General features: G+C 42.2%; 1 protein-coding gene across 1 annotated transcript in view; it reads left to right on the top strand.

The window, feature by feature from the left end:
• LOC311234449 (adenylosuccinate synthetase isozyme 2) overlaps nt 1-7,525 on the top strand; it is a 50,986-nt gene extending 43,461 nt beyond the window's left edge. The window contains exons 10-13 of the mRNA XM_084321628.1: nt 4,670-4,794; nt 4,879-4,976; nt 5,640-5,789; nt 7,219-7,525. Of these exons, the coding sequence (XP_084177754.1) occupies nt 4,670-4,794; nt 4,879-4,976; nt 5,640-5,789; nt 7,219-7,271 (426 nt within the window). The 3' untranslated portion in view covers nt 7,272-7,525. The remainder of the gene's footprint in view (nt 1-4,669; nt 4,795-4,878; nt 4,977-5,639; nt 5,790-7,218) is intronic.
• Nucleotides 7,526-13,382: the final 5,857 nt, after the last annotated feature.

Consider the following 13,382-nt stretch of genomic DNA (forward strand, 5'->3'; position numbering starts at 1 on the left):
TAAATACATGCACACTCTCACACATACACACACATATACAGTACATACATACATACATACATACATACATACATACATACATACATTGCACACACATAAACATACACTCACTCACATACATACACACACACACACCCATGCACACTCTCTCACATACACACACTTGTCTTGATGTGCGGGGCGTTATCAAAAAATATCTGTCATACACACTATCACAATCTGATTTTTAACTTTTTTTTTCATATTTGTTTTTTGTCATTCATCTCAATGACTGCATTGTGTGCAACAATTAAAGGATCATATTGAAATATCGCCCAACCCTACTTGAAGTCAGATGTGTGGTTGACATATCTTGTCCTTCAAACTAAATAACAGGGTAGCTCCATCACAGCAAGGTTAAACATGGGACGTTTTTATTTCCTTTTATGCTTGACGCAACTTTATTTTTCATCTATAATACACAAAGGATCCCTGAATGGGGCTCTGATGGTTTGTTTCACTGTGTTTTATAGATGTAAAGCTGGCAGGGGCTAGTACTGAATTAAAGGCTAAACACTGCCATCTGGTGGATTTAGTTGCCACGACATCATGTGAGGAGTATAATTGTTCTCCCTTGATCAGAGGCAGCCGGCTGTAATGTGTACTGTATACCTTCGTTCTTCTAGCTAGTACCCTCCTGTAATACCATTTCCCTAGTGTCTCAAAAGTTTGAGCATGGACCACACATATTTGAGCATTTTGTTGCTCAAATATGTGTGGTGTAGACCAGGGGTTCCCAAAGTTTTCAGGCCGCGACCCCCGAAATAACGGTGTCGGAGAGCCGCGACCCCCACTATTATAGGAGGTTAAACATTTTAATTCTTTTTTTTATAAATGGAAATGTATGGTTGAAACATGCAAACGTTCAAACGCACACTCACTAATAAGCATTGGAGGCTTTTAACCAGGGCCAGACTGGGGAAATCATTCAGGCCAGGAAATATAGTGTGAAATATAGCCCCAGTCAGGCCACTTTTTAAGCAGGGGGTCTGGGGGTCCCCCACCAGGATTTTTTTTGTTACAAATACACTTCATTTCCTGCATTCTGGTGCAGGAACTTTTTCATTTGTACCCTTTAAATGCCGGTGTTTGTGATGGCATTACAAATTATTGTTAAAAAACAGGCTAGCATATGTATGATTAGCAACAACACTGATTTTGATGAATTTTCTGTTCTCCAACTTGTGTGAGTTGCAGTGATCTCCTGGTTGTTCCCCACCTAGGTTATCTAACTATTGCACCTCTGCAACTAGAAACACTGGCCTAAGTTCAGTGGCCTGACTGCATAAAATAAAACAAATAAAAAAACGTTTATTTATTTTTGGAAATCTTTTATTTAAATTTTTTTTAAATCATCTGGCGACCCCCCGCGGTGGCTCACGACCCCCCTAGGGAACCACTGGTGTAGACGGTGAAGAGGAAGGGAGAGAGGACTGTCCCCTGCTCTGTAGGCGCACGTACTGTGGTCTGCCTGTCAGATAGTCAACAACCCAGGACACCAGGGGGGCCTCTACCTGCATCGCCTCCAACTTCTCACCCAGCAGCCCAGGCCTTATGCCTGGTATCAAAAGCACTGGAGAAGTCAAAGAACATGACTCTCGCAGTGCTCCCCGGCTTGTGAGGTGAGTGTAGGCTCGGTTCAGCAGGTAGATAACAGCATCCTCTACCCCCAGTCGGGGCTGGTAGGCGAATTGGAGTAGGTCTAGGTGGGGTTTGATCACCGGGCGGAGTTGCTCCAGGACTAACCTCTCCATGGTCTTCATTATATGAGAGGTTAGAGCCACCGGCCTGTAGTCATATCATGGGCTAAGGTACTACTACTTTCTCTAGTAGTAAAGGTTAATAACCACAATAGCGTTCTCTAGTAGTAAAGGTTAACCTCTTAACTCTTTGACGGCCACCAGCTTTCGCCATCTGCACTGTTTGGCGCCAGCGTTATTGACCATTTTAGCTATGTTACCGAAGATAGACCCGAAGATAGACCTTACCTGTCGTCTCGTAGTGATGACCGGAGTGCTGGACGTCCCACAATGATGACGGGGAGGTTGCGACCCTCTCTGCGCCGCCACCCCTATCTCACTGTCTACGGCTGTCTCGGAGCGATGACCGCAGTGTTGAACGTCCCTCTTTGCGCCGCCCCTGTGCCTCAAATAGATCCGCTATCAGCTCTATCTTTAATCTTTCAAAATGTTCAGTTGCTATCGCTATCAGCTCTATCATTAATTTTTCAAAATGTTCAGTTGCTATTGCATGCACTCATCTGTGTTTCACTACACACATGAGTGCATGCTTACCAACTGTCCGTCTGCAACACTACTATCACCGACATCTAAGAAGGGAGATCCCCCCTTGAATGGCCCTTCTTTTTTTTTTATCTTTTTCCCCCTCCATTTTCCTCCGATTTTCTCCCATCCCAATGTTAGTCGTATGCCAATTCCCAGTCCCTTCCTGGTCGCTGCGCACTTACCCCCCACAGTCAGATCATCTTGGAGAGTGGAGGCTACCACGTGCTTCCTCCGACACACGTCCAGCCAATCACCGCTTCTTTGCACCTGGCAGCGCGGATTCTCATTGAGAGGGCGTAGCGTGTGGGAGGATCACACTATCCCACTCAGGTCCTATCCGCGCTTAGCAGGCGCCCCGACCGAACTGTAGGAGTCGCTGTTTACAACGACCCGGACCCACCCCGCCAGCTTCTCCCACCCTCTAATACAGCCAATTGTATTAGTGTGAGCGGCCAGCCAAGCTGGTGACAACCCCGGAGCTGTGAGCTGGATTCGAACAGGCGAATCCAGCTCACAGCTCCGGGGTTGGTGACGAACGCAATCTCTGCTCGGCCACCTAACCGCCCTCCTTGAATGGCCCTTCTAAGGTTTCTCTCCTCCACACTGCCTGGTGCATTTTTTCCTATTATTAGGTTTTAGTGAGTTTTTCCTTACCTTCTGGGAGTGTTTGCATTCATTCATTTATTTTGCAACACCTTATGGTGTTCTTGTTTTGTTCTTGTCTTATTGTTATGTTTCTTCTTGACTTGTTTAAAGAAGACGTGTCCGGCCCATGGGGACATTAACGTGTGTTGTCGGGCCTTACAAATAAATTTTATTTGATTTGATTTACCTCAGTCAGGAAGTACTCCAAAATGAATAAATCCCAGTCGATCCCATGGCGATCGCAATTACTCGTGTATGTTGGGCATGGCTACCATACGGGAAATAATAGCTCTGAGGCACCAAATCTTCCACCGATTGCTATGTTGTGATCCACTCCTAGGCGGAAACAGCCGGAGTGGATCACAAGACGTGATATCCCCAGTTCCCTGTTCAAAAGGTAGACGATACTGCCACCTGGTGAGATTCAATCGTCATTGCAATTCCAACGTAGGCAGAGGAATCCGAGACACCTAGAGGGCTCCGGATGACCGTATAGAACGCGGATCAAAAGAAAATATCAAAGGATCAAAACCAGAGTATACTCTGGTTTCTGGCGCTCAACGTTTGGCGAGATAACCCGACTTTACTGGGGTTTGGCCGTCAAAGAGTTAAGCCCTAGCCTTATTTTCTGAAAATCCGTCTAAAAATACATAAGTAAATGGAAGATTGCTCCACTTCTACAAGGTCCATTTGCAATGTATTCCCAGTGTCAGAAATATTGTGTCTGTTACTAGGTAAATTGTAATGAACCAAAGGAGAATATCAATTATATATATTTATTTATTCAATTTTAATCTTTGACTGTGAATAACACCATGCAAAAAATGACCAGACATGGAAAAACTGCCACTGAGCTCGTTCAGCACCTTCTTGAGATCACGTGTACAAATAATCTAAGCAAATGAATAAAGGGAAGATGATTAAACGGAAGGTTTTGTAGATACAGTACTGAATTCTGCCATCCGGATGCCATTTGAAATATGATTATAGAATATCGGGCCTATAAATTACCTTATTGTGGCCAAGTCGCACATCTATGGATCGGGCCAAATCTCCCCTTTCCAATGGCAGAGTTCAATCTGGATTTAGTATCACCAGGCGTGCAGCAAAAACCATTAATGAAATCTACTGTAAGTACAGTTACTTTTTTATAATGTAAATTTCACCGACATTTTTCATCAGATTGCAACTCCGTTTTTTGCTACACGTTCACAGAAAGGTAGAGAAACTAACTGTTCTGTTTTATGGCAATAACGTTCAGGTTTGTGGGAGATAATCCCGAAAAATTACAGAAATAAAAAAGTAAATCCAGAAGTCAGATGATTGACGGGCTGGCATGAGCTGGGTAGTGTAGTTTTTCGAAATCCGAAAGCCCATAGAAAGCCCTCGGTCTCTTCCTTCAAAAGACTACACTCACTTTTGGCTGCTCCACTTCCTCCCGTCAATATGCGCTGGTTTCCGACCGAATGCCCTGAGATTTCTATAATCTTATATTTAACTAATAACGGTTAAACTCATTGGTAAACAAACGTAACGCTGAAAATATACACTTTGACTGCTGTTTTGACAGGGTTAGGGTCTTTACTCTTGGCTACGTTTGAAAAAAATAATCAACATTAATTCATACAGTCTAACTTTAACTATTGCTATACAAATAAAAGTATTAATAACTACTGTACCATTTCTCCTCGCCTCTGTAGGAGATCGGAGAGCTGCTTCAGACCAAGGGGAAGGAAGTGGGTGTGACCACAGGCAGGAAGAGGCGATGTGGTTGGCTGGATCTGGTGCTCATCAAATATGCCCACATGATCAATGGATTCACTGCGTGAGTTCTGCATGAAGTGTGTTTTTAGTGTAGTTTATGTGTGTGTGTGTGTGTGTGTTAACCTCTCATCCTCTTGTCCTCCAGTCTTGCTCTCACCAAGCTAGACATCCTTGATTCGCTCCCAGAGATCAAAGTGGGCGTGGCTTACAAAGTGGATGACGAAACGATACCTCACTTCCCAGGTGAGCGGGTGTGAGGGAATGAAACGTCTTGTAGGACCTGATCGGGAGGCTGATTCTCTACTTAATTATTTAGTGACATGGTTTAGTAGTTTTTATAATTTTTATCTTTTTTACATTATGAAAAATATAAATATGAGGAGATTATTAGTTTCCTTCTTCCTTTCTGGGTTATTTTGAGTAGACAGTATAGAACACAATAACATCACTTTGGGGTTGATATTGAAATTCCAGGATCAAATAATACTATTGTATTCCTTTTTGAATGCCTTATGATGTTACTTTAATCTGTAAAGATGAAAATGCTGCCGTCAAAAGAGCAGAATAGCCTTTAAAAAATGTAAATAAATAAACTTGTGTAAAGAGAATGTGAGCTGCTGCTAACGGGAAATTGGCATTTTTAAAACTAGGCTTCAGAATTCAAAAACATAAATCAAATACTGAATATACATTTTTATTATAGACAATAAGCCAAGGCTATGGTGAATTTAGGCCATCGTTTGAAACGGGATTAATTTCTCCATAGACTAGGTGATTGGATTCGTCACTTGAAGCAGAACGGAGTCTATTATGTAGAAGCACAGTGTGCTGCTGTCTTTGCACTTTGATTGGCGTAAGCCCTAGCCAATGTTGTGATGTTGTCCCTCCCTCCCTGGTCTACGCTAGCCAATCAGGAGGTGCTGCAGCGTGTGGAGGTCCAGTATGAGACGTTGCCTGGCTGGAACAGTGACACCTCAGCTGCTAGAAAGTTCGAGGAGCTGCCAGAGAACGCCCAGAAATATGTCCACTATATCCAGAGGCACGTCGGGGTGCCAGGTAGGAACACACGCACGCACACGCACACACACACAGACATTCATACATGAGCACATTATCTGGCCATTATTGTCATATCATTGCAGGGTATATACAGGTTCTTAAAATGTCTTTTACCTGAATGTTATTTGAAGAAGAAAAAAAACGCAACATTAATTCATACAGATTTATGCCGTGATGTCATTTTGTGTCCGGTACAGGACCCATCGGGCTTAAGAGGTTAATTTATGTTGCGTTTCTTTTTCAAATGTAGCCAAGAGTAAAGACCCTAACCCTATCAAAACGGCAGTCAACGTGTATATTTTCAGCACTACGTTTGTTTACCAATGATTTTAAGTGTTATTAGCGAAATATGAGTTTATAGAAATCTCTGCACATTGCATTGGAAACCGGATGATTTTAGACGCGAGGAAATTATGCCGTCATGAGACCCGGGGCTTTCGATGGACGATGAAATTTCATAAAACTACCAGCCGCTGTCTTAAGCTGCAGCTGGCTGACGTGAAAAATAAATATTGCAGTGATTTTCGTGATTATATCTCACAACAATCACAACAACAAACCTGAACGTTATTGCCATGAAATACAACGCATTTTGTTTCTTTACCTTTCTGTGAACGTCTAGAAAGAATAAAACATGTCGCAATCTGGTGAAAAATGGCAGAGCTATGGACATTATACAAAAGTAACTACTTACAGTAGATTTCATTCACAGTCTTTGCTGCCCTGTAAAGGGGCCTGGTGGTACTAGATCCTGATTTAACTCTGCCATTGGAAAGAGGAGATTTGGGCCGATCCATAGATATATGACTTGGCCATAATACAGTCATTTATAGGCCTGATTCTATATTCATATTTCAAATTGCATGTGTCCGGATGGCAAAATTCCCCCTGTAAATCATCTGCTCTTTATTCATTTGCTTAGATTTCTAGTACACGTGATCTCAAGAAGGTGCTGAATGAGCTCAGTGGCAATATTTCACGTCTGGTCAATGTTAGCATGGTGTTATTCACCATCAAAGATGATGAAAGAATTATAGTTTATATTCTCCTTTGTTTCATTAATTTACAATGATTATTACAATGATCATTACAGAAATTACACTGGGAATACATTCCCTGGGGTCCATAGATGTCCCTAGATACCAACCTAATTGATCGCTTGTGTCCTTGGTATGACATCACAAAGGGCAATACTTCTGAACAGCTTGGTATGGCTAGTTAATCCCAAGGCTTTTCTTCTGGTAATAACCCTAGTCCCCCCCCCCCCCCCCCCAGCATCTAAATAAAATGTCTGCCAAATCCATACCAAGACGTAATTTTTCACATAATACAAGACCTTTTTACTTTGATTCAGTCAAGGCAAGTGTAACCGCCGTGTGATTTAGTAACTAACCTCTACCTTTTTTTACTCTTCTCTATTCTCCAGTCAAGTGGATCGGCGTGGGCAAGTCCAGAGAGTCTATGATCCAGGTCTTTTAACACGGGGAGCAAGAGGCCACACGACAACACACCATGCTTACCATGTCCTACCCTCCAGCCCGCCTATCCTACCATACAGCCTGCCTATCCTACCCTACCTATCCTACCCTCCAGCCCGCCTATCCTACCCTACCTATCCTACCATACAGCCTACCTATCCTACCCTCCAGCCTACCTATCCTACCCTCCAGCCTACCTATCCTACCATACAGCCTGCCTATCCTACCATACAGCCTGCCTATCCTACCCTACCTATCCTACCATACAGCCTGCCTATCCTACCCTACCTATCCTACCCTCCAGCCCACCTATCCTACCCTCCAGCCTACCTATCCTACCATACAGCCTGCCTATCCTATCCTACCTATCCTACCCTCCAGCCTACCTATCCTACCCTCCAGCCTGCCTATCCTACCCTCCAGCCTACCTATCCTACCCTCCAGCCCACCTATCCTACCCTCCAGCCCACCTATCCTACCCTCCAGCCCACCTATCCTACCCTCCAGCCTACCTATCCTACCCTCCTCTGGCCTCTTCAGAGAGAGGGATAGGTTCATGACGTCTACTATTGGTATTCTACCAGTGTAATGGAAGAATCTACTCTACCGACCGGACTCTTACCGCATCAGGACCCCTCACCGTCAGACTGCCAAACCATGACATCCTCCTGACGCCGCGCCATAAATGGTTCCCATAATTCCTAAAGTCTCTCCCCTGGATTTACACTTGTTTCCAAAAACCTCACTATAAGACGATAACTAGATGGTACATAATCTAGCACCTAATCACCTTCCTCTTTGATCCCCCCTACTGGTCAGTCATAGCCATTCACATAGCAGGCGCCATTAAAACACAAACACACTCATACACATATCCTAACCACCATGATGTCTGAGGGAAAGACTCAGCACACACACACACACACACACACACACAGTGTCCTGTGAGAATCGTTATCCCAGAGAACCTGTTAGTGAACAAACCCTCTCGGAAGTTGGTTGGTTGGTTGGTTGGTTGAAATGTGGCTTCAGTGTATTTTTCTGTGTTAGTCTTACCCCGAAAATGCGATCGTTACAAAACGCTTGGCTTATGTCCGGTAAAGTAAGACACTGTGATCGTTACAGAAACATGTTTTCGGTAAAATAGACATAGGGGGTCCTTACCTTAGCCAGAAGGTACTCCAGAAAGAATAATTTCAATGATCCCATCGGCGATCGCGATTACTCGTTTATATGTAATTACACGTGTTTACGGGAAACTAGGTTTTGAGGCGAGCAGATCTGCTAGCGATTGCTTTGCAAGAGCTCCTCCCCCTCAGAGCGAGTCTTGTTAGTCCAGCTCATTCATTGTCTCTCCTGAACCCTTTCTATCAGTTCAAAGGGTAGGCGATACTGCCACCTGGTGAGATTGATTGCATTGCAATTCCAACATAGGCAAACGAGCCAGGGGCGGCTAGAGTGATCCGGATGATCGTTTAGAATGGTGGTGAAACACTTTTTATTACGTGTTTGGCCCCCAATGAGTTAATGTGTGAGTGAATGTGAGGCATAAGTTATAAAGTGCTTTGGATAAAAGCGCTATATAAATGCAGTCCATATATTATACATTTAACTAGTCGGAGCTGGGGGTAAACGGCATGAATAGCATGAATTGTGCTGAGAAGTTACAATATCAACCAACAACATCATTGGTAAATAGGAAATAAGGCTAGGGGTCCAACATTTTGAAATATCTCTTAATGCCACTTTGAACTCTGGACACCTCCTTTTTATAGTGTAAAATGCAATAGGAAAACCACACAGTAGTAGACATTTAGTACAAAACTATGTATAGTTTTACTTACTGTCCTGCATCGAAGAGAATGGAGGTACAGTATGTGACGCGGCCCCCTCAACAGAAAGCTATTTCTGTAGGAATGGGGATATTGATTTGAAAAGGGTAGTAGCTGCCCAATTGTTCTTTCAAAATTGTCTTGTCCAAGGCATTGATCTTGACACGGGAGGACAGATTTTAAAGGTCACCTCAACAGTGTGATGTAGCAGGGTTTCAAATGAGTAGCTGGTGTTGGTCTGCTTGTCACTTGGGAGGAAACCAACCTCCTTCAGCCTGTCTTTCTGTGCTATAAAATACAGTTGGCCGGCTTAAAACAATTCTGGCCAGAATGGTGTCTGTTGTGACATCAGAGTTAGATTTCTTTAGGTCTGTATTTGTGGCCTTCTGCTACTTACTTTGTTGTATGTTAATGGGATCATCTGTCCTTATTGTGATCATTAATGTTTTACATCTTAAACGTTGACTTGTTCAGGTTCAAATCCTCCCAATTTAAAACACTAAGCCGTTCTCTTTGGTTTTTAGTGTTTTTTGTTTTACTTTTCCCACAGTCCTAATCAGCTGTTATGGTTCATTTGACAGCCGTACACTTATAAGAACATCCCGAACAAAGAATGTTTGAATTCGGGAACCTTTTATTCACTGATGTCCACTAAATGATTTGATGTCTTGGAGCCAGCCATAGGATAGACGGCAGAATGTATCGGTGCCATTTTTCTTTCTTGTAACAATTCTCTTTTGTGTGGTTCATTGTACAGTTTAAATGTAAGGATAGTTACTCTGATATAGACTAGATGCACCGATAGACCATATTGTGTATCACGCCAAAAGAATAGGTTATTGGAATTTTGTCTGGGGAAAGTTCCAAGAGTTGTGTGTAACTAAGAAAAGTGACTTGATTTGCTGCCATTTTATCATAACGGAGGACATTAGATCTAAATGGAGAGAATCGTTTTAGTTTTTTATCGCAATCCGATAAGCAATCCTATCAACTTGTGAAGCAACTTCATTGAAACTAAACAACCAAAGCAAGAATAGATAGACATCACAATAATCAAACAAAGATTAAGGTAATCCAATAAGATAAAAACAAAACAAAAATGTAACTGCTAAAACTAAGATGGTAATGAACTCCAATTAGACAAAACGTATTATAATTTCAAAAGGAACCCGTTTATATCTGTGATCCCATTATATTATTTGGTGCAAATTCATCATCGATGTTCAAATTGATAAGTCTTGATTAGATGTTACAGCGCTGCGTCTAATCAACAGGTACTTAAACCCAAAAGGAGACATTTAAATATTTTCATTGGTTATTTTCCTCAATTGTTTTCACATTGTGGGGGGGGAGGTTTCCAGCGTTACATTTGACATTGTGTTATATCCGTCACTCTCCCTCAAAATGGAGGCTCTCAGTGAGGGATGCTAACAATCCATTTTGCCAAGTGTCAGTGAAGTAATTAAGATTCCAAATGTCAAGTCTCCTTTTAACTGCCTGGGAGTCCGTGCTGGCCCTGCAGGACGGCTATCGGTACATCCCTGTTGCACGTTCAAGATGTTTTAAAGCTCATCTCAGGCCACACATTATACATGTTCTGTGTGCTTACTAAGCTTCTCTGTAATTGATTTTTTTCCCCGTGTGTGTATACAGTATGCTTGTACATTGTATTATGTATGAGCAAGTTACTCTGTGTTCTGAATGAATTATCTTTTATTCATACTTTTTAATCTAGAATGTTATGACCCACTCCACGCCACGGAGCCAGAATGGCTGTTTTGCACTCGGCCGCCCTAAACGACAAACCGTGACGCGGCTGGTCAGATTAGGGACTCGCCCACACCAGAGCCACATGTTGCATGTTGGAGATCAAAGCAAAGCCACATGATCGTCCACCTAGTTCACTCATGGAGGTAGAGAGGAGTGTGGCCGCATCCTCGGCTCAAACCAGGTCCCCGTCTGTGTGGCGTCCTCCTGACCGCATGGCCGTGTTCCTACCAGCTGTCTGACAGAAAACCTGCACTGGATATGAAACTAAAGGGATTTTATTTTTCAAGTCATGCTGCTTTTTTCCTTTTCCTGGGACAGTTACTCCCAAGTTGTGTTGTTCTAGAACATTGACCCCCGCACATACACTCACCCAAATACCCAACAGCCCCTCGCCGAGCAGCAACATGTAAAGTATGTACTGTAGTTGTAGCAGCGCCTTCGTCCTCCATTGCTGTTGTCCGCCCTCTGTTTCATCCTCTTCCATCCCTCGCTACACACAAAATGCCAGGGAAGACTTTGCTTTGGCACCTGTTTTTAAGACTAATGAATGTGTTTAAACAACCTTACATACACACACACACACACACAGCAGATTAAGTCAGGATTTGGCTGCTGCTTGGAACATACAATACATACAATACATACAATTTTACACACACACACACCTTTCACCTAATTAAACTATTGACTGGAAGATGTGTAGTGTTGTTTCTACTTTGGGTTTCTATTGTAATGTGATTTCTCAACCGCTTCAGTAAGTGTCCAGTGTATAAGGGCTGTCTTAAATACTTCGAAGCTTCGTTCGATGGGCATGGGATTCGAATATGAAAATAAAATTTGATTATTAAAAAATATATATATGAATTCTTATTTTTTTTTTTGTGCAAAAGCAACTCTGCCTCTCTTTGTTAACTACAACAAGCAATGCTGTTTGTTATTTAAGATGAGGTCGGACTCGGCACTGACAGATTTGTGTTCATTGTGCTGCTTTTATAAAGCCTCAAATGACTGCTTACAATATTTCATGAAAGCAAAGTGTTTTGTTTGTAAGATTTAAAAAGGTTTAAACTTTACAGCACTGACCAAGTTGAACAAAGTGCTGTACAAGTCCCACAACATTAAAAAAAAATATATATATAATTTTCTTTTATTAATAATATATATACCGTAAGGCATGTATAAGAGAGAGGCCTATATTTCTAATTTTCAAACATCATAATGAATAAATCAACATTTTGTGTCAGTTTGAACCCAGTAAAATGTACTGGGTTCATTTATTGAAACCAAGTGCTGTATGAAATAGTAAACAGTGCAATTACAGGTGGTCACTGGTAATTTCAACGTTTTCAAAGTGAAATCAAGTAACTTTACCTTAGCAGCTCAGTATGCAGCTCAGTATATTAGTAACCCGGCTTGTATTAGGAGGTCGGCTTATAATTGCTTAGCTCAAGAGCACACCCGGCCATTAATAGAGACCCGGTTTGTAATTGAATACCGGTCACTATTAGAGGAATTACGGTACATATATATATTTTTTTTTTTATCTCGAAGCTTCGAATTTAAATCGAATCTCGGCCCCGAAGCTTTGAATTCGAAGGTCAGCCCTGATCCCTTTACGAGAAAACCACCAAAAATCTAGTGGGTTTGAAATGGGAAGGTTTTCGTTTGAGTCAAGAAAACTTTGCTAAAATTAGTGTTTTTTTTAGTGTACCGGTAATAGTGTAAGCCTTTAGCCTTCTACATGAATTGATAGCTAAAAGACGAACCTTGATGTGTTAGTTCAAGTTGGTTATCTCTCCTCACAGGACATTATGAGGCAAGTAGGCTTGAAACGCAGAGGCAGTGCTGGCCAGCTAGCTTGTGGCTGATCACTGGTTTTAATGTGGAACGCTAGCAGCAAGGCTTTTAAACAGTTAATGGAGGGAAAATGTTTCCCTTGTGATTTGAAAAACAGCTTGGTGAAGAATACCAGACTAAGATTTAATATGTCAAGGTATTCTTATAAACACTCCCCTCTAATAGCTTTTATTAGTAGGACAGTATAGTGTCAACGTAACATGTCCTTTATGGCCCACAAACGGATCGGGGTTTAAGGGGTCGACATAATGTTGTGCATTTGAAGCTGAAGAGCAGTGTTTTGTCATGTTTGCTATGTGGCCCTCCAGGATGTTCTCACGGAGCCCATCAGTGGCTGAGACCGGTGGGAACTGGATCACTTGTAGGCTTGCAGCTGCCTTTACTCTAGAACTGCACACTACTACTACTACTACTAGTGAAATAGTATCCAGTAGGAATACACAAAAATGTAACACACCAGTCTCAGTTCCTGGTGCCAGTAGTCATGTTACACTGTGTGTTTTTTTTCTCTCAGTGCCTTACTGGCATTAAACTTTCATCTTTTAATGGAGAATAAACGTCCTACCAAAATGTAGGTCACTCAAGAGAATGTCCTGTGGTAAAAGTCCCATGAGCCACTTTGTAAGAACCACATGTAAAACCTACCCCCGGTG

Source organism: Notolepis coatsorum (assembly GCF_963971535.1).
Source record: "Notolepis coatsorum genome assembly, chromosome: 9".
In the NCBI taxonomy this organism is placed as follows: domain Eukaryota; kingdom Metazoa; phylum Chordata; class Actinopteri; order Aulopiformes; family Paralepididae; genus Notolepis; species Notolepis coatsorum.